General features: G+C 42.4%; 2 protein-coding genes across 4 annotated transcripts in view; both read left to right on the top strand.

The window, feature by feature from the left end:
• Nucleotides 1–4,896, top strand: part of FRAS1 (Fraser extracellular matrix complex subunit 1) — a 408,901-nt gene extending 404,005 nt beyond the window's left edge. Inside the window, exon 75 of one of the 2 annotated variants that reach the window (XM_032457269.1) lies at nucleotides 1,148–4,896. In XM_032457269.1, the coding sequence (XP_032313160.1) occupies nucleotides 1,148–1,741 (594 nt within the window). In that variant the 3' untranslated portion in view covers nucleotides 1,742–4,896. The remainder of the gene's footprint in view (nucleotides 1–1,147) is intronic. The other variant, XM_006192889.3, reaches the window with a different exon arrangement.
• A 6,996-nt stretch (nucleotides 4,897–11,892) lies between these two features.
• Nucleotides 11,893–27,545, top strand: part of ANXA3 (annexin A3) — a 51,912-nt gene continuing 36,259 nt past the window's right edge. Inside the window, exons 1-2 of one of the 2 annotated variants that reach the window (XM_032457255.1) lie at nucleotides 11,893–12,031; nucleotides 14,770–14,822. In XM_032457255.1, the coding sequence (XP_032313146.1) occupies nucleotides 14,808–14,822 (15 nt within the window). In that variant the 5' untranslated portion in view covers nucleotides 11,893–12,031; nucleotides 14,770–14,807. The remainder of the gene's footprint in view (nucleotides 12,032–14,769; nucleotides 14,823–27,545) is intronic. The other variant, XM_032457253.1, reaches the window with a different exon arrangement.

Genomic DNA, 27,545 nt, shown 5'->3' with positions numbered 1-27,545 from the left:
ACTTAGCTAAAGAACCCTGAAAGGTAAATTTTTAGTGCTATTATGTGTACAGATAGGGAAACAAAAAAATGTGAATAGCTGACCCAAGATCACCTTCATTTGGAAATAAAATAGAACCCACAATATTTGGCTCAGGTCTCTATACATAGAAACCAACCATTGCTAATGCTTTTCTTTTTTTTCCTTTTTTTTTTTTTGTTTTAATTCATCAGAATCTTTATTCTACTACAGTTACATCGGCATATTTACTAATCCTTAAATAAACCAGGCATAGTCTTACTTCAACATTTTTTTAAAGTATGCCTGTTATGGTCTGATTTATTCCATGACTTTAAAAGCAAAGGATTCTTTAGTAGATCAATTTCCTCTCTTTTTGTTTAATTGAAATATATTTGACATACAGTAGTATGTTAGTTTCTGATGTCCTACACAGTGATTTGACTTTTGCATACGTTATAAAATGATCAACATAAGTCTAGTAACCATCTGTCCCCATACAACATTATTACAACATTATGGCCATATTTCTTTTACTGTATATTACATCCCATGGCTTATTTATTTTTCAACTAGAGGTTTGTACCTCTTAAACCCCTTTACCTATTTCACCCTCCCTCTAGCATCCACCCATTTGTTTTGTGTATCTATGAGTGTTTTCATTTTGTTTTGTTTGTTTTGTTTTTCAGATTCCACATATAAGTGAAATCATATGGTATTCGTTTTTCTCTGTTCGACTTATTTCACTTAGCATAATACCCGCCAGGTCCATCCATTTTGTCATAAATGACAAGATTCTTTTTAATGTCTGAGTAACTATATCCATTAAACTTCTGTTCTGTCTTGTAAATCCTTGTGCACTCTGACTTCCAGATTTAATTTGTTGACTTTGCATATATATATGTATATGTATATATATCACAACTTCTTTATCCATTCATCTATTGATGGACACTTGGGTTGGTTTCATATCTTGACAATTGTAAATAATGCTGCAGTCAGCATTGTTGTGGTTAATTAATGCTTTTCTTGAAATCCGTTATCTATCCCGGCTTCTGGTGGGCAGTTGCCTTTCCATCCCTCTCCTCAGCGGTGGTCTGCAGGCAGCAGTGACGTGTTCGATTTGTCTCCCTGTCTCCTCCTCCTGCAGGTGGAAGCAGGACACCAGTGGTACCTGCAGGTGATCTACGTCATCGGCCCAGACACCATCTCGGGTCCCAGGGTCCAGCGCTCTCTCACAGCCCCTCTGAGGCGCAACCGAAGGGACCTGGTGGACCCCAGTGGCTGGCTGTCCCTTGACGACTCCCTCATCTATGACAACGAAGGGGACCAAGTCAAGAATGGCACCAATATGAAGTCCCTGACCCTGGAGATGCAAGAGCCAGTTGTCGCAGCTTCTCTCTCCCAAACCGGGGCATCCATCGGCAGCGCCTTTGCCGCTGTCATGCTCCTGCTTCTGGTGTTCTTGGTGGCTTGTTTCATCACCAGGAAATGCCAGAAACAGAGGAAGACGCCACCCACAGAGGACATTCTGGAGGAATACCCTCTGAATACCAAGGTGGATGTGCCCAAGAGGGGCCTGGACAGGGTGGAGAAGAACGTGAACAGGCAGTACTGCACTGTGCGGGACGTCAACATCCTGAGTGAAACCCAGGCAGCATACGCGTTCAAAGGTGCTAAAGTCAAAAAATTGAATCTGGAAGTCAGAGTGCACAACAATTTACAAGACGGAACAGAAGTTTAATGGAGGAGACCCACGTGTATTTTTTTTCCTAAAATCATTTTTATACAACAGGGGAAAATACTGGTATTTTTCTAATCTTGCAGAGTCAAAAGGGAAAATTATAGCTTTGAGTGGCGGAAGGCACACATCCCACCCATCAACTCACAACTGAGCTACCTCACGAAACAAAGAACCACTGAGACCCCAGAGCATAGAAGCGGCCCTTTCTGGGGATCCCGTTAAATGTCTCAACAGCGACAGATTGTTCCCACCAGAAGGCCGATCTTAGAAAGCCAGAGTTCTGTAAGAGGACAGGAGTTAGACAGGTCAACCAGTGGTGCTCAGAGGACTGGGGGATGGACTGTGCAGTCCCAGAAAGGGAGAGCGGGGTGCAGGGCCTTTGGTTTCTTCTCCCACCTCCAGCTCCCCTCTGCTCGGACTTTTCCTGGGCCTCTGGACAGCAGCGTTGTGGTTGCTGACACCCAGATTCCACTCAGAACTCTGCTAATCAGCATATTTTGCTGTGCTATTTGCTCATTGTGTCCACTTGACAACCTGCACTCCACGGCCTCTAACTGCACTTTGCCTCACCAGCCCTTTCCCACCTGGGGTTTCAAAGTGCCCTAGATGAGAGCATTTCTCTGCAACTCATGGGAGAAACCCCAGCCTCTCCCATCAGAGATCAGGCACAGAGGAACCGCCTTTACAGACCGGGCACTGAAAGCAGGGGAACGGAGGGGCCTGGTGGGCAGCTCCAAGCACATCAGTGAAGCACCACACCCTAGGTCTGGGGGGATGTCCTTGTGCCTCGCTGGTTTCCACAGCACCGAGGACCCATTCAGGCATCCTCCCTGATGAAGGATGCTGTGAAGCAAGATCACTGCACCATGGCCTTTTCATTCAGCATAGCCGTGGGTGCTTAAAATACCCACCACAGTTCATACTACCCCAGGCTTTGCCCAGTCCAATAATAGACAAGCCATGTGCTTTTTGCTAGCTGTGGGGTTTTTATTTTGTTTGGGTTTCAGAAAAGTCAGTGATTCATTTGAATAAAGCAAATTAGGAGAAAGCTCAGAGCAGAGAGAAATCAGAATTAATAGATGCCAACTAGTACTCACAGTGGATAAATTACTAGTACTCACAGCAGATAAAGGCACCGTTCCTGGTACAGGATTTCTTGGATTTCTCTTTTGGGGGGTTCTTTTTTGGTAGCTCAGGCACTTATTTTACCATATCAGCACATGACAAGGCCATGGACACATGGCCTTAAAATGATTTAGTGTTTAAATAGCAGCTTAATGATGTACGTAGTGTGCACACTGCTTGCTTTTGTGTTCCGTTTTGGTTTCTGCAGTACTGGCAAAAACATCAGCATGTCTTTCGTGCTGTTTTGAACTAGAGGCACAGTTCCCTTGTACAGGAGTGAAAGACATGTCCTCCTCCTGATGCACGGCCACCGCCATCCCTGAGCACATCACAGAGCATTCACACTGTAATATTTGGGTTAGAAGGACCCAAGCTCTTTGTGAACATTCCACCCTGGAAACACTTTGGTACTAAAAGTTAGAGAGAGTGAACAGCGAGAGGCTTTAGGCAACTCTGCCAGACTCCAGGCTGCTTGAGAGAAGGACAGGTATGAGCCGTGCCTTCGGTTCCTCAGCAGTGCCTTGCCCGTAACAAGTAAAGCAGACGAATGAGTGGTGTCATGGGTGAATGCTAGGGGAATGCACTTAGGGAGGGGAGGGGAGAGAGGCCGGTGGCAACATCACAAGGTCAAGTAGAGGGAATAAAATCCCAAAGTGTCTCTTCTACTTGGATTGTAAAATAATCTTCTCATTGGAACAAAGAAACACCACTTGACATGGGCCTGAACCTGGCTGTGGACTTGGGAGAACAGGTCAGAAAAGCTCTAATAATGTATTAGCAGGAGGTGACACCACGAGTCCATCTCCAGAGCAGGACATTTAGAAGAAAGTCTGACTTCGCATTCCGAGATGAGCATAAAGTTTTCAGGAGAGGATGAGTTGGGGTGAGTGGGCCCAGAACCCGATTCTCCTAACTGGTCAGGTGCTACTTGAGACCAACTTGGCACTGGGGACCCAGACTTCTGTATGGGCCTCATGAACCTCCAGAATTGGTGTCTCATGACTGGAGAGCCCATCAGCCGTGCAGGGGACCTTCTCCAGCATGACCTAGAAGGTGAACGTGAAGTCTGCAATGACGGGAAGCCAAACACTAATGACGAAGCGTTTGATTTGGCCCGTTACGTACACCTGCTCCTGGGGGCCGGGATACTTGCACGTTACGGCAGCAGCTTTCCGCTTGCTCAGCCTCTCTGCCCAGCCCTTCCATGACTGCCGAACAGACGGGCGCAGACAAGTGGCAGGCAGAACGGAGCCAGCGCGCTCCCGGTACCCTCCGTGGGATGCTCTGGAACAAGGGCAGCGTCTGTGGGGCCTGGAGCTAGTGAGTTACATGTGTGGAAGGGAAGCCCTTGGACTGTTCCCGCCTCCCCCCCCCCTCCGCCCCCACAACACACACTTCATCCGATGCTGATATTTGTCTAGTGAACGCACACTCGTATCACAGAAAGTGTCCGGAGATGGAAAGCTGGGATTGGCTCCTTCGATACGGACTTTTTCATTTCGTTTCTGTTTTATACTTCATATGAGGAACCAGATAATTTGGTGACTGATGTGGGATTATATTTCAGTCCAACCTTTCCTTTCAGTGTCTCTAACTCGCTCACTAATGCCTTGTGTGTGTTTTGCTAACCTTTTAGACCATGCCTTTAGGTGAGAAGGAACAGAAAACCCTCGGGGGTTGCTATTTGCTCTCACACGCTGGCTGTGAAGATTAAAAGAAAGAAGAGTCTGCACCTTTGCCCTTTTACCGTACCCCAGGCGTCCTGGGGGACTCGCGCGGATTCTTACTGGTAGACGCAGAAAGAGCACCGGCTCGTGTTTGCACAGTCTTCAGTCTCAGTGTCCTACAGGTATTCATTGTTCCTGGATGCTACACCACTGCTCAGACTGAGTAAAACATCCGTGGTGCTGTCAACCTGATTTCTTGACTCTCACATGATTTTTGTATTTCCAATGCCAATTTGTGTGTTATGAATTTCTGATTTCTCCAATAGCACATGTCACTATATAAATTTGTATTAATTAATGACAGTCTGGTTGTGTTTTTTGGCTATGTCCATCTCATTAGATTCTTTTTCTCATTAACATGAGACAGTACCATGGAGATGGCAAAATCCTTCCAAAATTTGAGAAAGTTTTTTTGGAGAAAACCTCTTTGAAGGGGTTAATCTGAGACACTCACTAACTGTGCTAAGATCAAGATGAAGAATAAATTACCTATGCCCAAATTATCATAGTTCTTCTTTTGCAGTCCATTGAAACCCTAGGACAAAGAGGAATAATTAAAATCTCTGTGTGTAATACAGTAAGATGATTATTTTCACTATATTGATTATCACACCTTCTCAGGACACTTGATACAGTGTGAACATGGCTGCATCCTTTTATGCAGATGCAAGGATTTCTTAAGTGTCCATAACTCACCCTGGAGATAACCAAAGCTCCAAATAAGAATTTATTGGCTTGTGAAGGAAAAATGGCAGAGTCGGAATGAAACTGAGCCCAGACATTCTGCAAGCCTGGGCATTTGTATGCCTGTCCCCTCTGGGAAACAAGTGACGGTGACCAGTGGGGCTCTTTTGGCACCTTTTGATGGCACATTTGCAAACTCAGCAAGACATGGGAAAGTCTGTTTTCATGAATCCAGGGAAAAGATGCCACAACCAAGTCTGGAATTTCCTTACATGCTTTCATAGGCTTCCTGTAAATGTTACATCCTCATAATTTCCTATGATTGTCCTTTGCCTAACAGCCGGCTCTAAGCCCTGGAGAGCGTTTCTCTTGGGCCCATGGAGAAGCTGTATCAGGAACCAATCTATGAATTGAACTGGCTATAAAAATGTTTCTGAGACCTGAAATTTCATGGCCATAAAATTTAGGAAACCTGAGGGTAAGTGGCAGAAAATGAGTTCTCATGTAGATTTTGCAATGTCTGACAGACTAGGGTTTTGAGGAAACAGAATGAGAGTAGGTTGGGGAGACGGTTGAGAATATCTTACTAGATTCAACCCCCTGAAATTGCTAATTTTGTAAGTTAAAAGTAGTCCAATATCATTAGTTTACACCTCTCAACCTAATACTAAGATGCCATGTGTGGTAAAGGTTCTGTCTCCAGCCTGAGAGAACTCCAGCCAGGCACCCTTTCAAGGGCGTACTGAGAGTAGCTAGTGGCCCAGGTAACATTCTAGGAACAATATCAGTACCATGTTGGGCACATCTGCCAACTCAGAGCAATGACTCCTTCACCTTCTCTGCCTCTTTCAGTCCTGGTAACAACCCCATGAAATAGTCATCAGTCACTGTCCTGGATAATTTTCATTGAAAATTCCATATGAATTTCTTTTAAAGCTCCATATGAATCCCAGAATTTTAAGTCTTTGCACAAATTGGTGTTGCTTAAAAATGGTCCAAAGTTCCTATAACTCAGATCTAATGTTTGTCACGAAACATTCAGTCACTGGCTTGATAAAACCAAATAGACCCAAGCTGCAACTCTCTCTCAAAAAACTAGCAGTATTTTATCCCCACGCTCATTTTGGTTTAAGGCTACCAAGCTCCAAGACCAGTAAGTTATAAAAAGTTATTAAAATCCCAGACTTTGGGAGAGTTTTATAAGTTTAAAAAAAAAAAAAAGTTTCACAATCTCTGCCTTCAACATTCCCACTAAAGGCCTATTTCCGAAATAAATCAATGCTCCACACTAGTAACTCACAAAAGCCCCTGTGCTGTTTGTCTCCACACCAAGTCTCTGCTCCAGGAAACGGCCTCTCCAAGGCTGCCTTGCCCCTTGGCTTCTGGCTGAGTTTGGCAGGATCCCAAGACACTGAGGGGAGAGAAGCTGAGGTGTGTCTCTGCCTCCCCACTGCCTTGCTGTGGTTCTGGTGCTGCCTGCATCCCTCCCGGGCCACCGGTCCTGTCTTTGAAGGCTCTGGTCACACGGTCCCTCCTTCGCCCATGCAGACCTAGAGGTCACAATGCTTTCATCCTGTCCCTAGTCCTCAGGGCTTCATCCCACTTGTGGATTCCTTTAACTTAATCCTGCCCACACTTCCGTGAACTGTCCCTTTTTTAAGCCCTTTATCAAACCTTTTTAAATACACTGTTTCTCTTCTGCCAGAACCCTTACGCAGTCCTTAAATTCATTGCCTTCAGTTACAGTTTCCTAATAAAAGCCACAAGTAGTTAATCACTTGAACTCAATCATGTCTTAATTTTAAATTTGCCCATTATTATAATCAGTGACATGCTGATAAATGTTTCACAACCAGCTTTTGGAGTCCAGGAAGGCCTGATTCGAAGCATTTGCTGGCTTTTATGTTGAATGTACCCTACCATAGCTGAATTTAACCTACCAACATAATTTCACTGAACGTGAAGATAGGAAGAGATACACAGGAATGGAAGTTCATATAGCATTTCTTCCACACAGATAAAATAGACGTAAATAAGCTCAAGAGCATCAATAATAGTAAAAGGTAGTAAATAAATTAGAAAGCTTGAGTACCTTTGTTTTTAACATATTCAGTTGTGTTTATTTAATATAATTTTTAATAATGGCTGTGTTTGCTTGCAAAACTCCTAAAAATTTAGCAATTGGCTCTCTCATGCCAGCCCGGCTGAGCACACCACCGTAAGAGCAAACATACTCCACAACCACTTGGTCAACTGAATCTGCATTTTTTAGTTTTGCCCTCACATTTTACCATATTTTTAAAACATACTATGGTGGTGGATATAGCTCAGTGGTAGAGTGCATGCTTAGCATGCACCAGGTCCTAGGTTCAATCCCCAGTACCTCCATAAAAAAAAAAAAAAATATATATATATATATAAAAACACACACATATATATAAACAACTTCTAAAGGGAGTTAAGCATATTTTCACTTTGCTGTACATCAGAACTTAACACAACATTGTAAATCAACTATACCTCAACTTTAAAAATTTTTTTAAATTAAAATATATCTCAATAATTTCTCTCTAAAATCTTATATTTGGCTCTCAGATTCTTCTGTTTAGCAGAGAAAAAAGGTGATACAGGAAAATTAGCTTCTTATAAAACTAAAGTAGTTCTGTGTATTCAGAATGGTGAAAGTTTCATCAAGTAATCTTTTCTGGATTTTTTTTTCTGGATTACTATAAACCTGGTTTCTGGGATCCTAACATTTATCATTATCATAATTTTATCATCTAACATTTACTTCTGAGATTTATCCTTTGAGGGAAAATATTAATTTTATAATTATGCTATAGCGTGATTTTAGCCTAAAAGGTGGTAACTGGGCAGTTGTTACAACTAGAAAAACTCAAAAAAAAAAAAAAAAAAAAGGTTAGAGAGCGTTTTATTTTAGAGTTGCCATCCTGAAACCAAGGAGATTCAACCCTGAACCTGGAACAATTGATATAAATCTTACACGTAAACACCACCTGTTACTCACTTCCTTCTGGCTATAAATTCAGCTCTGTCTCTTCCTGGTTGTGTGGGACACAACTTGTGGACGTTGCTGAATCCCTCTGAGCCTGTCCTGGTATTTGAAAAAGAGAAGTGATCACGCCTAATTTAAGCTGGTCTGTAAATGTGAAGTAAGACCATGCATGCCGAGTGCATTACTCAGAGTCTCGCATAAATAATAGGTTCTTAATACATACCCAGTTGCCCCCATGCTAATCCCAGAACTTTCCAGAATGAGATGGGACTTCATAGTTTATCGTGATGGTCTCTGAATGGGAGTCAGGAATTATAGTACAGAACACCCTATCTTCTGTCTTGGCAGAAAGCTCATCACTTTAGATTTTGAAATCTGGTGAGCTCCCGGTACACTGGCTTTACAAGCAAGCCCGCCTCTCTCCTTCCTCCATTGTAGCTTTTCTTCTATTTAAGGAAGAATGTCCTTTGAAACCAGTGGTTCTCATACTTTAGGGTGCATCAGAATTACCCAGACAGCTTATTAAACAGGAGGTCTACAGTAGGGTCTGAGAGAATTTGCATTTCCAGTAGGTTCCCAGGTTCTGGGACCCAGCTTTGAGGACTATGCTCTTGCCTCTTGGGCTTGTAAACAGCAGTCCACTTTGGTGATTTTCCTCTGAGTCAAAACAGCACCTGGATTGGTTACAAAGACATCATGGATTATCCTGCTGAAAGACTAGGGGAAAAAATGCATTCTGACAGTTAAGTTACTGAAAGTAGATGAACCAAATCAAAATTTACAAACCTCTAAACGACGATTCATGAGTCCTAATCTTTTTCTTCCAGTTAATATTTTCACAAAAGCTTTTCTCAGGATATCAGCAGTGGAAGTAGCACAACTTTACGCCATCATTGAGAAATAGGGGGGCTCACTAATTTAAAAATTTTTAAACAAGTGATGATTCATTCAAGTGATAATGTTCAAAGCCTTCAAACTGCATTGCCTCCTTCTTTGACTGTCCCAGTCTCCTTGGTGTGACTTTTCTCCTAAAGCTGCAATGTTTCAAGTCATTTTCCCAGAATCTAACATTACACACAAAAACTACAAAGCATCACAGATTACTGACTTCAGTTTTGCATGAGTTTGTCTTAACTCCATTTAGATTTTAAACTCATTGATATCCAAACTGTCTTCTTATTTCTGTTTAATGTTCCATAACACTTAACACAGTACCCTACAGCTAGCGTGCAGTCCATAAATATTTACTGATACATTTTGATTGAAGTAAATCCACACCTCTGCTTTGATCAAAAAGCAATCAAGTAATTGAGAAGAGGGAAAAACAAAATACAGAACTGTAAATAGTACGCTGCATTTTGTGCATGTGAACCAGCAGACTGTCTCTTCTGTTCAAAGATTTACTTTCAGAAATAGAAGGGACCCACTCGACACGTGCACCCATTTAGTCTATATGTCTTCCCTGTCTACTGAGCTGACGGGGGCCATGAATAATGTCAGTTTCAACTGGTAGAAAATACATATATAACTATAGAGCTTTTGAACTTAAAAGAAGAATGGTTTCACCTAGATTGCTGGCCAGTTCTTTCTCTCCCCACCCCCTCCCCATTCCTCAGGGGCCCCTTGGGTCAATCTTTTGGCATTATATGTAGATTTATAAGCAGTACATTGTAGCCATGTGTTTTGGAGCCAAGTTGCCTGGTTTGAATCTCAACTACATGATTTACTGGCTGTGTGAACTTGAGCCAGGGTCTCACTCAGGCTGTCCAATTTATGCAACTCTTAAAAATAATACAAAATAGGACTTACCTCATCTGGTTGGGGTGAAAACTAAATAAGAGGATGTGTGCAAACTATTAAGAATAGTAGGTGCTTAAAAAATGATAGTTAAATTATTGATGATTCTGTAGTTCCAAGCACCAAAATAATATTTTGGTTTATTGGTTGAGTTTTTTTCTTCCCAAGGAAATTCTTATGTCCAGTCTAAATCTCTCCTGGGATCTTGAGACCTTCAACATTTCTGCCTGTCCTCAGGCCTGAATATTGGATGTGGGGGCTTCTCTAGTTGCCCCTGTTCCATTTGACAGAGCTTGGCCATGTTGTGAGCTCCCAACCCCTCCCCAACACCTCTCCGTTGGCTGCTAAAATAGGTAAGTTTATTGCTCAGAACTATCCCTTCCCTGCCTCATCCACCACGGACAGAGTACACTTTCCTCTCCTTTGCCTCTGGGCTCAGTCTTGTTACCTGCTTTGGCCAATAGGATGCTGGCAGCCATGATGCAAGCAAAGGCTTGAGAGGTGCTTGTGTAGTTGGCTGTACTTGTATGCTGACATTGCCAGGAGAAGAGCTTCCTCCAGGTGGTCATTGCCCCTTCAGATTGGACCAGAATGGACATGTGAAACAGAGCCACCTCAGCCAAGCCGGAAGAATAAATGATTCGTTTTAAGCCCCTGTGTTTGAGGGTAGTTTGTTATACAGCATTATGGTGGCAGTAGCTAACCCATACTTTTGTCCAACCTTCTGAAAATTTTCAGCGTATAGCCCCATTTAAAAACTAATCATTGAAGTAACCTAATCTGCATGATTATTCACATCTTCTCCTAGTAACCAATCACTCCCTAAGCCACTCATTCAAATGTTTTCCCTCTTCTTTGCCTTATTTTATTTTCAGATTGTAATGTCACTGACACACACCTGTGAACAAGAAGTTATATATAATAATGTTCACCACAACATTATTCAAAGTAGCAAATATTGAAATGATGTAATACCCATCAGCAGGAGTAAACCATGATAGAACCATAAATGGAATACTCTACAGCAGTTAAAAGGAATGAACAATGGTAGCTATCAGAGCAGCTAGCATTGACCACGAAGAGCCAGTGGCAGAACATGCATCATGATACCATTTATTTAAAGTTTAAAAATCTGCTAAACAGAATCATATAATTTGATGGCTATATCAATATTTTTGAAACAAGTAAAAACAACATACATGAGAATAATAATACCATATCAACTTTGGAGAAAGAGTGAGGGAAGTGGATCAGAAAGGGCACAAAAGGAACATCAGCTGTACCAATATAATTTTTTAAATGTCTTGAAAACATTCTGAAAGAATATAGTCTAATGTTTAAGATATGATAATGCTGGGTGGTAAATACATAGGTATAAATATTATAACATAATCATTTATTCTAGGTATCTTTAAAATACTTTACAATTAAAATTTTTAATAGCAAAGTTTTTAAGGAGAGACTGTGGGAGTTATTATAACTTGGTTGCTATGATCTGAATGTTTGTGTGCCCCCAGAATTAATCCGTTGAAATCCTAATCCCTAGAGCAATAGTACTTGGAGGGAGGTCTTCGGGAGGTGATTAGGCTGCAGTAAGTTTGAAGAAAAACTTCATATGTGAAGGAGAAGTGAAAATCGAGGAAATGGGATGAGGACGATGGGAGACGAGGCGGGAAAGTTCAGACCCCAGAGTCCGCAGAGGCGAAGGGCTGAGGGCGCGCGTGTGCAGGACTGGATTCCCAGCGGCCGCAGGGCGCGGCTTCCCCTTTCTGGTCCTCCCCGGGGGCGATCAGGTGGAGCCGGGAGGCCGGAGGAGGGGCGGGAGGAAGGGGTGCGGTCCGGGTCAAGGGCGGGCGGGAGCGAGCGCGGAGCAGCAGCGGCCGGACCGCACACTCTCGCTGGCCGCTCTTCCGCCCGCGGGTTCCCGAGGCCTCGCTCCAGGTAAGTTCAGCCTCCCCTCGCGTCGCCCCGAGCCTCGCCGGCCGCGCCTGCTGCCCCGCCGCTTGGAGCTATCGGCGCGCTTCGGCTGGTTCCCCCACAAGCGCAGCGGAGCCCTGGGCCAGCAGCGGGCTGGTTTCCACCTCGCACACCCACCCGCCTGGGGCTTGGAGTCCACGACCCGCTTTTCAGAATCCAGGAAGCTGAGGCCCAGGGGAGCAGAAGTGCCTGCCCTGGAGATGTCACCCAGTTCTGGTCAGGGAGGGGCGCAAGCTGACAGCCAGCTGTTCCCGGCGCCCTAGACCCCTGGCTTTTCCTCACAGCTAGCCGCGCAGGGGTCCAGTTGGCTATCTTTGCCTCCCCAACCCTCAGGGTCTTGGGAACATAGAAAGAGAGGGGAGTCGGGATGGTCTTCCGTCCCCAGAGCCTTAGGAGGGGCTGGCTCCAAGCACCATTCTGAGCACTTGGAACCCCACCCATCCTTGTGAGCACGTCCTCTTCTTCGCGGAGGCCGTTTATTTTTATTTCGTCTAATTCTTTTAGGAGGTAGAAGAAAGGTGTATTTAGATACTGGGCATTGGGAGAAGTCGGCGTTTCCTTGAAAGGACTCACCTTTTTCTTTGATTGCAAGAGTCTGATTCACTGGGCATGAATCATTCCCCTCGCATTTGAGTCAGCAGATAGTTGATCTGAGTACATGATAGCAAGTGACCACATATAGGAAACTGGTTTTCACAGGATCTAGAAGGTTCTGGGTCGCAGTAGGCCCCTCTGGCTGCTGATAAGAAGGTACGCCGCCCGGGCTAAGTCTTTTTCCAAGGATTTGTGTTCTGCGCAGATAGCTAGACTCTGCCCTCTGGGCGGAGACTTATTAAAAATCAACATCATGAAGATTGTAACTCATAAAAGCATTATTCTGTGAAGATACTGCCATTGGCTTTCATGAAGGCAGAAAACTTAAGACTGACGAAAAAGGGAACTCAAAGATGTAAAGAAAACCAGAACTTTGTTCTCAGAACCGTGTGGTTGTGTAGAGACACCTGCTGAAATAATGGGAACAAGGAGGAAGTAAAGGAAATGATGCAAGCACTCTATAATCTCTTTACAAACAGGATGTTTAAAGTTCTGTTGTTAGGCCATTTGGCCTCCACTTGAGAGTAATTCTTCTCTTCTTAAAACTTAAATCAGTAATAAATACTCGTAATTTACAAATTATACTGGATCCATACGTAGCATCAGCTTTGACATTGTATAGGCCGGGTACTTGGGTCAGGCAGAAGCTTGGGGGTTAAATACATTTCTTCGGAGTGTGACTTACTCGGTTCAGTAGGGGTGGCACAGAGATACAGCTGGCCCTCCGTAGCCCCGCGCCAAACTGCGACTGGTAGAATCCGCATGCAGAGCCCGCGGGTACAGGGAACCGACTGTACCGCGCCATTTCACGTGAGGGACTTGCGCATACGCGGAATTTGGGCTCTGCGGGCTAGAGGGGAGGGACTTGGAACTGCGGATACCTTTGGACCAACTGTACCTCTCTGTGCCCCAGCTGCTTCGTATGCAAAGTGGAGGTGTTATTAGTGATACACAGCTCCCCTAGATTGTTGTGAGGCTTTTATTAAATCATTCATTAATTTAATAAGCATTTTTTAGTACTTTCTATGCCCCAGTGAACAAGCATGACAAAAATCTCTAGCCTTTCAGAATTGACCTTATAGTGTTTTTTTAAAAAATATTTTTTCGTATTACCTGCAACATAGTAATAAGTCAAAACTTTAGCCGATATTATTATACATATTATTTCACTTAATGCCAGCAACAGCTCTCCTCTCCCCTTTTTACAGATGAGGAAACTGAGGCTCAAATAATTGTGTCTAGCTTTAAAAGGCAAAACCAGAACTAATGTTATGATAATGACACAGTATTCACTGTATATGTAGGGGAATGTAGTGTTAGACCCTGTAACTAGAGAGCCGACTACCCTCCCCTACAGAGAGTCTGAGAAAATTAAGGCTAAATATTTTCAGAGACTAATAGTGTCATTTCCTTTTGAACTTTGCTCTGGGACGAACACTGAATTTTTAGAATATTTTGTTCCCAGGAAGGGAAGGAGCAACTTTTATTTCTAAGTCAACCCTGGAGATTTGCCAGCATGTTTAAATAATGTTTACATATGGAAAGTGTGTCTGAGTTCTCAGTCAGGGCTCCATCAAAGGATTGCCCTTTTTCACCTATAGGCTCCATGGAGGACTGGACCTTCCTTAAAGAGCACGCATGCCTATTTATAACAGGCTGTAGACTTGGAGCCTTGTAAAATGTAAACAGAGATTTCACAAACACAAGGAATGAAACTGAAAAAAAAAAAAAAAAACTGAATACAGGGACAGGTTTTTGTGGTTGTTCCCTATGACAGTAGTTAAAAGAAATCAGCAATCAATGTAGTTCTGGATTTTAAATGAGTCAAAAATTAGCTTTCCAGGAAACCTTTGCAAACCTCTTTAAGTACAGAAATTTATTTTTTCTATCTTATTTTGGGCCTTTCACAGGTCTAGCACGGTCCGTTGTAGACAGTAGGTGCTCAGTAAATGTTTGTTTACCAGATGGAGATACATCCTCTTCCTGAGATGGTTTCTCTTTGAATCTTGACTTCTGTCTACTGGCTTAGAGATTAAAGGTTAGCCTGAGATTATGGTGTTCTGAATCTCAGATTTATACCATTCAGTACTTCTATTTTCCTTTAATAGGCTAGTGTGATCTCAACTCAAGACAAAGGTGGGATAGCATGGCATCTATCTGGGTAAGTAAAAACTAAGCCTTCATAACACAGTAAGTTATCTGAGTCAAATCAAAATACAAAAAGTCAAAATATTAAGAAGAAACTTTGAAAGTTGATAAAAGGGTCATGTGAAGAAATTAACATGCCCACTGGAGGATGTCTAAAAATAAGAACATATTAAATGTATTAATAAAAATACATAGTTAAAATAATTTGTACTGACACCAAAGCATAGGGGTCAATAACAGAATAAATTGAGTATGTGATTTGGGAATTTATTATATGAAAAAGATAACATTTCATATCAAAGAGGAGACAGTGACATATTCAATAAATGATGTTAGGAAAACTTCTAGCCATTTGGGGGAAAAAGTAAATTTGTATTCCTTCTCCTTTCTTACATTGAACTAAAATTACAGATGGAGAAAATACTGAAATGAAAGAGTTAAAATATGGGTGAATTTAAAAAATAATCTTGGAGTAGGGAAGGCAGGTACAACCATGATACATACCAAGAGCCTAAAAGAAAAATATCGATCTATTTAACTATATACAAATTTATAATTCATGATGGCAAACAATACTGATGACCCATAGGGGAAAAATATTTGCAGCACATTTGACAAAAGACTCATTTCTTTAGCATAAAAATAACAAATAAATCAATGAGAAAAATGAACTCAGTATGGAAAAGTTTATAAGGGACATGACTAGGATATGAAAAGAATGATAAATGTCCAACAAACATGAGAAGTAAAGAAATGTAAATATCACAATGAGAATCCATTTCTACCTAAGTATTGGTAAAGGTGAAAAAATTGTAAGGAGACCAGTGTTACAGAAGATGTGGACAAAGCAGGCATGCTCACACCTGTTTGTGGGAGAGTCAGCGTGGCAGTCTTCAGGATGGCATTTTGGCAATACCTATCGGTGTTTAAACACACACCCCCTGTAACCTAGTGATTCCACTTCTGGGTATTTATCAAATAGGTATACTTGCGTAAGGTTGAAACAATATAGGCCTTAGGACATTCATTTGTGTTAATGAAAATGTACACATAGCATAAATAGCCATCCATGGGGTATGAAATTACTCAGTTGTAACTTACAGCCATTTTATATCATCATTTTAAAAAAAGGAAAGAATGGATCAGCTCTCTATATATCGATATAAAAAATGCCCAAAGATATATTAATCAAAAAAAATCAAGTTTCAGAATAGTATGTACATTGTGATTCCGTTTAAAAGAAAGAAAAAAGAAAAGGAAAAATATATACACAAAGACGGTATTACATGAAAATTTTCTGGAAAGAGGGAACTGTGAGCAGGAGCACTTTTATTTTCAATGCATCACCTTCTGTGCTCTGATTTTTTTATACTGATGAAAAGATATTATATTTCATAAGTGAGGGGCAGAGAGCCTTAAAGAGTAACTCACATGGAGATGTGAGCAGCCCTTGGCATGTGTGGTGACAGTGGGAGATGTGCTGCTATGATGCTTTGCTTGGTCCCAAATTATTCCTTGTCACTGGCCAGTGGGCTGACACGCCCTTTCCAGGTCTGAAGTTCCTACTACTGTCTTGGATATCTAGTAGAGTCAGATGAAAAAAATGCAACTCTTCAAAATGCTGGCGTTAAAAAAAAAAAAAAAAGAGTCTCCTTCTTGCCTTCGTCCATTAGTAAGTCGACATCCAGTGAGTTGGTCAAGCTCTCCAGGGACACCTTCAAAGTCACGGCACATTTCTGAAGAGCCAGGAGAGCCAGGAGAGTGTGAGAGTGTGTGTTCGTTTCCTGCTGCCTCCATGAGCAATTCCCACAGACCTAGCAGCTGAAGACAACACCCATGTAGTATCTCCACACAGTTCTATGTGTTAGAGCCCAAGTGCTTCTCATGGCACTAAGATCAAGGAGTTGGCAGGGCTATGGTCCTTTCTAGAGACTTTGGGAGGAATCCACCTCTGAGCTTGTTTTGGTTATTGGCAAAATTGAGTTCCTTTCAGTTGTGAGACTGGGTCCCTTGCTGGCTGTCGGCAGGGTTGTCCTTATCTCCTCAAGACCTCTGCCAGTCCTTGTACATGGCTCCTGACATCTCAGAACAGCGATGGTGCCTGGAATCCTTCTCGAACTTGCAGCCTCTACAGCTCACCCTCCTGGGGCATCTCTCCTCCACATTCCTCTACTTTCTCCAGCTGGAGATAGTTTGCTACTGTTATATCTCACATGATTAGTTTGAGCCCACCCATCCAGGACAATGTCCTTGTTTTAAGGTTTGGGACCTTTAGTTACATCTGCAAAGTCCCTTTAGTCATATAACATAACACATTCATGGGGGTCCAAGGGTCATGGTGTGGGCATTGTAGTTGGGAGCCATGGTTCTGCCCACCACAAGGGGATGATAGCATTGGACATTGGGCGGTGGGAGAGAAGGGGAGGGGACAGACCAGAAAGGGGAAGCTGGGCATTGGGGGGGCTCTAGTAAAGAAAGAGGCCCCAGCCAAAGAGGGCCTCCTGCTACCTTGCTTTTTGTTTTTTGTTTTCCTCCTCTCTCAAATTAAAGAACTAACATGTATGAGTGAGATCTCTGAGAGCAAATATTAAAAACAATTCAGAACTACTCTAGAAAACAGGATGGTGCTTCCTCAAAATATTCCAAAAAAAATTTGGATACACGCTACAACCTAGATGAACCTTGAGGACATTATGCTAAATGAAATGAGTCAGTAATAAAAAGACAAAATAGTATATGATCTCATTTATCTGAGATACCTAAATTCATAGAGACAGAAATAGAATTGTGGTTGCCAGGGTCTGGGGGAGGGGGAAGAGGGGTTTGTTGCTTAATGCGTATAGAATTGTAGTTCTGTGCCATGAAAAAGTTAAGTTCTAGAGCTCTGAGTATGAATATTCTCACTACTGCTGAACTTTACACTTAAAAATGTTCAAAGTGGTACATTGTATGTTATACTTTTTTTTAAACCACAATTTTAAAAAAAACCCTCAGATTTCTGTAAGTACTCTTATCACTAAGTTTTATCTGTTCTCTGTTTGTCTCTTACACACAAAAGCACATACACACCCAAACACAAGTGAGCAACCAAATCTATGCTTTTCTACAAAACTGTAGATGATTTGTGGTTACCAGTGTGCAGTGAGTTTATTGGAGTGATATGATCGAAGGGAGGACTTTGGTTGGAATTTCAGTACATTACCGTTGAAGATGAAAGAGTAGCGGGTTTCCTAGGTCTGTATATTCTATCTAGAAGTGTTGCAACCCTCTCATTGTTTCAGATGTTGCATTACTACTTCCTTTGTTTAAAATTTTTGAATATGGGTAGCCGCATTTTTCAAAAGTTTGCATTACACCACTTTGTTTTTAGGAAAGACCTACATTAGTATAGGCACACCTTAGAGATATTGCACGTTTGGTTCCAGACCACTGCAATAAAGCCAATATCTCAATAAATTTTTTGGTTTCCCAGTGCGTATAGAAGTTATGTTTTGGAAACCATAGAACTCCTAGAAGAAAACATTGCCAGAACAGTCTTTGACATAAATTGTAGCAATTTTTTTGGATCTGTCTTCTAAAGCAATGGAAGTAAAAGCAGAAATAAACAATTGAGGCCTAATTAGACTTAAAAGCCTTTGCACAGCAAAGAAAACCATTGACAAAATGAAAAGACAACTTACTAAATGGGAGAAAATATTTGCTATTGTTATGACTGATAAGGAGTTAATATCCAAAATACGTCAACAGCTCATACAACTTTACATCAAAAGAACAAGCAACCAAATTAAAAACTGGACAAAAGACCTGAATAGACTTTTTTCCAAAAAAGACATACAGATAGCCAACAGGCACGTGAAAAGATGTGCAACACTGATAGTCATCAGAGAAATGCAAATTAAGCCACAGTGAGATATCACCTCACACCTGTTAGAATGGCTGTCATCACAAAGACCACAAATAGCAAATGTTGGCAGGAATGTGGAGAAAAGGGAACCCTCAAACACTGTTGGTGGAAATGTAAATTGGTGTAGCCACTATGGAAAACAATATGGAATTTTCTCTAAAAACTAAAAATAGAACTACCATATGACCGAGCAATTCTACTCCTAGGTATATATCCTAAAAAAAACCAAAAACACTCATTTGAAAAGATACGTGTACCCCAATGTTCATAGCAGTATGATTTACAATTGCCAAGGAAACAACCTAAGCACCCATCAACAGATGACTGGATAAAGAGGATGTGATACACACACACACACACACACACACACACACACACACACACACACCCCGGAATATTACTCAGCCATAAAAAAGAATAAAATGTGGCCATTTGCAGCAACATGGATGGACCTGGAGGGCATTATGCCAAGTGCAGTAAGTCAAAGACAAATAATATATGGTATCATGTGTATGTGGAGTATAAAAAATACAACAAACTGGTGACTATAACAAAAAAGAAGCAGACTCACAGATATAGAGAACAAGCTAGTAATTACAAGTGAGGGATAGGGGCATAAGAAATACAATTTATTAGCTATAAAATAAGCCTCAATGTGGGGAATGTAGCCAATAAAAAGTTATATTCAATACTTTGTAATAACCTATAATGGAAATTAATCTGAAAAAGAATATATAATATATGTGTAACTTAACCACTTTGCTGTACACCAGAAACCAACACAGCATGGCAAATCAACAGCAATAAAAATTTATGTTTACACTATGTAGTCTGTTGTGTACAATAGCATTGTCTAAAAAAGCAATGTATGTACCTTAATTTTAAAATACTTTATTGCTAGAAAATGCTAACTATCATCTGAGCCTTCAGGGAGTTGTAGTCTTTTTGCAAGAGTGACATCAAAGATCACTGATCACGAATCACCAAAACAAATATAGTAATAATGAAAAAGTTTAAATATTGCTAGAATTACCAAAACATGACACAGAGACACGAAGTGAGCAAAATGGTGTTGGAAAAATGGCACTGATGGTCTTGGTTGATTCAGGGTTGTCACAAACCTCAATTTGTAAAAAATGTAGGATCTGCGAAGAGCAATACAGCAAAGTGCCACAAAGACGAGGTACGCCTGTACCTGCCTCCCTCACCGAAAGAAATCCATAGTGGATTTCTGCTTTTGTGCCGTTACCATATTAATGTAGGTCTTTCTTAAAATTGAAGTGATGTAATGTGAACTTTCGAATATCAGGGTACTCTTGGCTTTATGCCATTTCGGGTTCCGAAAGGTTTCATGGGAACGCTCTGCCTTCAGACAGCGGGGGAGCCTGTGTGTCTCTGCTCAGGGAGGGCGTGGACCGCTTCGCCCCGACGAGGGGGCCTGGTATCTTAACAGTCTGTGCTCTGTGGACTCAAGGTCTCTTGTCACATGTTGCCGTTACATCTATAGCAAGCACTCAGGCATTCCACAACTTAGAATGTGTTGGGACATTTCTTCTGCAGATACTATAGCAGGTTTTTTCCCACACGTGCCTTCTACAGTGCTGGTTTCTCCTACTCCGAGCTTTTTTCTCTTGGGTCAATGTCTAACTTTTACAGAATTATAATGAATGCAATTACTACTTGTTTGAACTCTCAAATTAGTATTTTTATTATGCTAGTATGATGTTTCTAAATTAGCTCATTGTCATTATAATCATCATGAACCATGATAACTTCCTAACCTACTGTACACACTCCCTTCCCCACTCCAAACTCTAATTTGCAAAATGAGGAAGGAGAACACAGAGTTTTTCTGGAACCAAGGGGTAAAAGAAATTTTATAAAAATGTAACTTCCCATAAGGATGATGCCTACGAACTTTGCCTTGAAGGAGTTCAGTCAAACGGTAGTTACACAATTAAAGCAGCAAGTACCTAGTGCAGCGGGCTCTCCCGGGAGCAGAATGCACACCATTCAGCCACAGTGCAGTTCTCCTTCTCAGAACTCTCTGATTGGTGAAGAGGCAGACTCTTGAGCATGACCTTGAACAAGTTATTCAGTCTCTCACTATGAGTATCCACCAGCCAGGGAGTTCGTCTGAGCCTCGGTGTCCAGAGCTTTTACTGGAGTTTTATTACATAGTCACGGTAGAACTTGGTCTCCAGTCCCCTTCCCCTCCCAAAGTGCCAGCCCTCTAATCATCCAGGGTTTGGAAGCATTAAGTCAGTTCGTGTAAAATGCATTAATAGAGCCTGGCATGCCGTGAGCCCTCAGTAATGTTGAAATCGTGATCATTTTGGTATATTCATTTTTTTTTCTATAAACATATACATTTCTAATTAAATCCCAGTAACTGTTTTAGTAAAGGAGCTGCTGCCTGTTTCCTGGGCCTGGTTTTATTGCAAATCAGCAGCATCCCCCTTCCCACTGGAATGATTCTCTCTGAGCCAACTGAAACCAAAGGATTTTCCCCATAAATATATGCTTTCTGACAACTCTTATTTTTAGTATTTTCATATATATATGAAAAGTTTTATATATATATGTATGTATTACTTGATTTTATTTTTTAGAGCAGTTTTAAGTTCATAGCAAAATCAAGGAAAAGATACAGAGACTTGCTGTGCACTCCCCAGCCTCACACATGTGTAGCTCCCCCATTATCAACATCCCCCACTGGATGGTACTTTTGTTACAACCAATGAACCTACATTGACACATCATTATTTTCCAAGTTCCATACTTTATGTTACTTGCTGTTGTACGTTCTGTGGGCTTGGATGTTCATATATATTTAAAGGCATATAATGCCCTGTTCTCACTCCTGGTGGGTGGACGGCAGTACAATTCCAACACTACCCCGGGTTAGCATCAGACTCCACAGGTGTAGGGGCTCAGCCCTCACTTCAGACGCCGGCTGCAAGTGTCAGAGTCACCTGCTTTGCTGACCAGGGGCTATAAATTGGGGGAGGGAGGTTCCATGACTCTGTTCAGTAGTTTTTTAGAGTAACTAACAGAATTCCCTGTAAGAGCTATATTTACAATTACACTTTTATTATAAAACCTACACATAGAGTAAAGTCTGGAAAGGCGCTGGGTGCAGAGCTTCAGTGCCTTGTCCCCCTGGAGTCAGGGTGCCTCCCTTCCCTGCACATCAGAGTATTCACCAGCCAGGGAGTTCCTCTGAGCCTCAGTGTCCAGAGCTTTTACTGGAATTTTATTACATAGTCACGGTAGAACTCAAGTCTCCAGACCCCTTCCCCTCCCAGAGTGCCAGCCCTCTAATCATGTGACTGGTCTTTTTAGTGGCCAGTCTGGTCCTATAGCTCCCTCAGGGCTACCAAGAGTCCCCTCATTAGCACAATAAAGACATTCCTATCCCTCAGGACATTCTAGTGATTCCTGAAGCTCTGTGGTTGGAACCCAGGACAAAGACCAGCTATATCTTCCTTATACCATGCATATATAAGTATGTAAGTCATATCAAGCCTGCATAGAGTTTCCAAAATATCACATTCCTGGTTTGTTTTTTGTTTTTTTTTTTTTTTTTTTTTTTTTTTTTGCTAAAATTATACCAACACAATGACACTGGTTATCTTATGCTGGTCAGAAGCTCTGGTTGGAAGTTACCTCTTTAATCATAAGTAAGACTGAAGAAAATGAGTTAATGTTTTGTAAGAGACTCAGACTGGCAGGCAGAATCACTCAAAACATGGGGCTCATGGAGAAGACATACAAAAAGGGATGCTTGTTGGTGGAAGGGTTGGGGGAGGTTTATTTAAGGTGGAAACTCACTGATAGGAGAAGCTAGTCCATGATAATGCGTCCTTGGTGAGAATTAGAGAGCATAGCTTCCTGTTTCCACCCCACCCATCCTCTCTTTCCTGGGAACAAGCTTGGTGCAGTTTGATGCATGAGAATACGATGTTCCCATTTCTGCAGCATAACCCAAAGGAAGGACACCAGTGGTAGGGCTCCCAGGAAAGGTGCAGTGTGCTAATGTGAGAGGGAACTTGGGGAAGGTAATACCTTTCCAGTTCTGCCCCGTGGATGACATCAGCCCTGGGCATTGGGATGTTTTTGGTCCTGGGTATGGGGGATTTGCAAGAGCCCCATCCACGTTCATATTTCTTGCTTTGGTGGGGGCATACAAATAGACCTTTCTTTCCTGGTGTGTTTGCTGTTCCCAACCATGCAAACTTAAACAACGTGTGGCGAGAACACCTGTGTTCCCGGCACGTGGATGTGCTGAGTTTCTTCTCTGGTCTCCCTCCCTTCTGCTGCATCTCAGGGCTAGATGATCAGCTTTCTAACGGTTTTCACTGAAATAGACTTTTCACATCCCAAGCACTACGTACAGTCATCAGGCTTGATTAGGTACTTTCTACATGATTGCAACTTCTTGTCTGATGTATGTTTCAAACCATGTTTCCTGAAGCTTCTTTAGGTAAATATTGGCACTCAGACACTTACACAATTGGTCCTCTGCAGGAAGTTAATGAAAAACAGGTTAGACCTGGATTTCAAATCAAAACATTAGAGACTTGTTTTAAGACAAAGCCTGGAAAGAAATACCGTATAATCTGAGGAGAAGAAAGAGGAATGAATGGGATGAACATTAAGAGGCTGTTCTCTGCTGCTTCCTGACCCAAGTCCAACCACCCAGGAGTAAAAGTCCTTCTTTTATGTTTAATCATAATAAAAAGTGTAATTTTCCAATCTAATCTGTAGCCGTTGAAGAAGCCTGGTAAACTAAAGGCAAAGAAGCAAAGAAAAAGTTTTAGGTTGAGAACAAAGAAGGTGAAGGGGAGAAGGTTTGACTTGATTCTCTTAAAAGTCTATTTTTGGGATGGATGTTAAGCTGTTAGAAAAACTAAGTATTTTAGAGTACTGAGCAATAAGATTAATACAGAGGTCTCATATGAATTAAGAGAATAACTCAAAAGGGCAGAAGATTCTCAAGTTTGCCCCTTCCTCCATTGTCAGACCTTTGTTCCTTTCATTTTCAACTGTTTGTGTTTGATAAATACCTCGCCTAGGTTCTGGAGGCATGTGTAAATAAGAGTAGAGACAGCCTCATGAGAACAGGATTTACAAAAGGTGAAGAATGCATTTGTCAAATTTTTGAGATATGGCATAGAGCTCTGAAAGTCTGGTCGTGGCATTTGAGAATTAGCAACATAAGCAAGACCTAGAACAAGAAAGCATTTCGTATTCACTCATTCATCCAGCAGGTATTTACTAAGCATCTGCCAGATGCTCTTTTAGATTCTGAGGGTACAGTAGACAAAGAAAAATAAAATCCTGGAGCTTACATGACTGATTTTATTAGGGAAGACAGCTAATAAACAAAGAAATAGATGTATAATCTATAAAGTCAGTTTTGAGTGCTCTGGAGAAAAGCAGAGATGGAGCATGAAAGTGATGAGGTGTGTTATTTTCTGCTGAGACATGTGAGCAGAAGTCAACGTGGAGTGACGGAGTGAGCGGGGAGGATATCCAGGCAGAAGGAACAGCAGGTGTACAGCTCTGACCGGAAGAACAGTAAGAAAACTCCCACGAAGTGATAGGAGGGGGTGAGGAGATTTGGGAAGGCAGTACAGTTCTCTTTTTTTTTTTTTTTTTGTTACTGCAGGATCCTCCCAGCACCACTGAGAATCCCAATAGTCCCAGCAGCCTTTGCATGAACTATTGAAGAAGTTTCCATTGTCTAGGTTTGTGTTGCGTTAGGAAGCATTCTTAAATCTGTAGCAACTTGTGAGGATTGTCACTTCCCAAACACACTCATACAGAGCCCATAAGATCATGCATTTTAACATCGTGTCAGGTGGGTATTAATGACCTTGGTCATGGATGCAATAAATGTTCTTTCCAGAATGTTACAAACAGTAAATGTCCCTGGTCTTAGTCCCACCCAGGTAGATTCCCATTCGCATAGAAGTGAAGTGGGAGGAGAGTGGGTGTCACCACTGTACTCCCCAAATCCAAAGCTGCCATTCTCCAGCCAAGGACTCCTTTAAGAAGATGTAGATGATGATGCCGGATTCCTCACTTCAGTGAGCCCAGTTCTATCTATCTTCCACACTTAGAGTGAAGGTCCATTAAATGGAAGGTCCCCACAAGATGGAGTTAGTTATGCATAGAGCTGAAGACATGGCCAGAAGAACCACAACAGTCTTTAATTCTCTGTGGCCCTTGGCCAAGAGGAGAGTTTGGTCATGATGTATCAGTTAAGTTAAGCTCCTGACTTTGATTGTGGTACAAAAAGATAATCCTCAGATACTGGTGCTAGATGATTCAAAAGATGAATATAACTTATTTATAATCTACTACAAACAAATATTGAAAATTATTCTAAGAAGGAAGTTTGTGTTGATGAAGTCTTTCCAGGAGCTCAGTGTTTCAAGTTCATTCCAGGTGGTCGGGTTCCCTACCTTTGACAGAGAACCACTGAGTGCTTGACGAGCCAGGGAGGAGGATGCGGTAGAGTCACTGGAAGCATCCCCGGTGCACCAGGCATCCTTCTGGGCTGTGGAACCAGCTTTGAAAGACCTGGAGTGGCCTGTGGTGCTGAAAGAGGTCACTTACATAGTACTGACATCTTCCAAACCTCCTGGAATACCATGGTCACTTTGACGTCTAGACCGTCAATATTTGAAGGAAGCAACTTCATCAGGCAGCCAACTGTCCAGTGTCGCCTTGGAGAAATTCCACACTTTGGGGTGTCATTGTCTTGCTTCCACCTACTTCCAGCAAACTCACTCACAGGTATTTATTAAGCCCTTATCTGCAGGCTAAGGACTGGGCTAAGAGTTGGATATAGTGTGAATAAAATGAAAGGTCTCTGCCCAATGGAACTTTAATTTCAAGGAAGTGGGGACAGAGATAAACAGTGCAAGATGTTACTGAATGCTGAGCGCCCTAAGAGGGAGAGGATGCTGAGGCAGAGAATAACAAGAGAAGATCCTCCCAGGTCAGGTGCCCCGGGCAGACCTGTCGGAGGAGATGGCCTTTAATCAAAGACTGAAGGCAGAAAAACATTCCAGATAAAGGGAACAGCGTGAACAAAGACATGAAGATGAGAAAGAGATCGGCATGGACCAGCTGGACTTCCAGAGAACTGGCCTGGGATATGGGCAAAGGGACAGTCGACCCCAGGTGATCGTGATGACGGAGGTTGGGCCAGACCCCGCAGGCTGTGCAGACAGTGCAGGGAACTTGGACTTTATTTGCTATCCAGTAGGAGGTCAGAGGAGGGTGTTCCAGAGGGAAGTGCCATGCCCAGACTTCGATCTCTCACAGATCCCTGGCTGCTGTGTGGGAAATGTCTAGAGGTGGGCATAGTAGGAAGCCAGGAGGGAGACTCGGGCAGGTGTCCCCGTCCAGAGGAGTGATGATGGTGACTCGGATGACAGCAGTGCCAAAGACAGTGGGTAGAAGTACACAGGAGATTCTTTTCCTGAGAGGATCTCAACAGGTCTTGCAGATGATTGCGTTTGGAGGGAAAGAGAAAAAATTAAAGGGGACCTCCAGCTTTCTGGTGGTTGTTGGTGCCATTGAAAGTGCTGGAGCATGTGTAGCTATTATGGAAAACAGGATTGGCATCTTGTGTTTTTTCTCTTTCATCCATCCTTCTGAGTATGAATGTTGAACTTCCTGGAAACCCAGTGCACTTTCGGGAAGAAATAGATATTTCCCGAGTCCAGGACAGAGTGGCCTCTGTGAGGGATGGTAGCAGACAACTCTCCAGCCCCAGCGTGGCTCCCTCAGTGGCTTCAAGGTATCACGTGCTATGACTGACACCCACAGGATAGCTTTAGAGAGTCAGGGAAAATGAAATGGGGATGAAGAAGACTCAACCCAGCCTAGTGATTCAGAGCAAAGACCGATGAGGCTGACCACGTGCTGGCCGTGTGGCCTTGGGCACCGGCTTTATTGTCACCTGCGAGCGGGATCTACTCTGCCTTGTAAGTTTGCTGTGAGGGCTGAACAAGCTAGCGCAGGAAACATTAGCACGTGGTGAGGAGCAGCAACTGTTATTAATGTAAAGAGCTCCTATTTCTCCCCCTCTTTTTATTTAGACAGTCCTTGCTGTAAACTTATTTTCGAACTGGTTTCAGGATCATGTTCCCTTTCAGGGCATCTGAAGGTCTTTGAGAAAAGAAAAGCAACACAATGTGTTTAAGGGATGTGGATGGAAATCTGATCAAACACGATTAAAAAAAAAAAGACTTTGTTGAGTATTCATGTGATGTCTTGTACTAGTGCTGACCCTCTGTTAGGGTAGCAGGTTCGTGGAAATCAATGAAGTCAAGTGATTCGCAATCTAATTGTCAAAGAATTAAGCCTGCAGTGAAGCAGGCGCTGCAGGCAGTTTTGTTTGGCTGTAAAAATGCCAACATTCCTGCAACAATGAGCTCATTGTCACATTCTTCCTCTCCACCCCCGTAAAAGAATCTGTGACTTGTTTGCTCATTTTTGTTTTGGTTTTCTGGGCAGCTAAGAAGGAAATAGTGCAGTGATTCTCAAACATGTTAGTGCATTACAATCCTCTAGAGGGCTTGTGAAACGCAGATCCTGCATCTTAGCCCTGAGTTGTTGATTCCAGACTTGGGTGGGGCCCGAGAACCTGCATTTCTAGTAAGTTCCTGGTGATGCCGATGCTGCTGGTCCAGGAACCTCACTTTGAGAACTGCTAACATGGAGTGCCCTGAGGCCTCATGGTGGGGCGGAGAGCCCAGGCATCTTAGTCCCAAGCAAGTGGGTTCAGATGCTGGGGCTGTTCTTAGCAGC

The sequence above is a fragment of the Camelus ferus genome, chromosome 2 (assembly GCF_009834535.1).
Source record: "Camelus ferus isolate YT-003-E chromosome 2, BCGSAC_Cfer_1.0, whole genome shotgun sequence".
Lineage (NCBI taxonomy): Eukaryota > Metazoa > Chordata > Mammalia > Artiodactyla > Camelidae > Camelus > Camelus ferus.
Note: the sequence above shows the minus strand (reverse complement) of the source record. Positions and strands in the feature narration are given on the sequence as shown.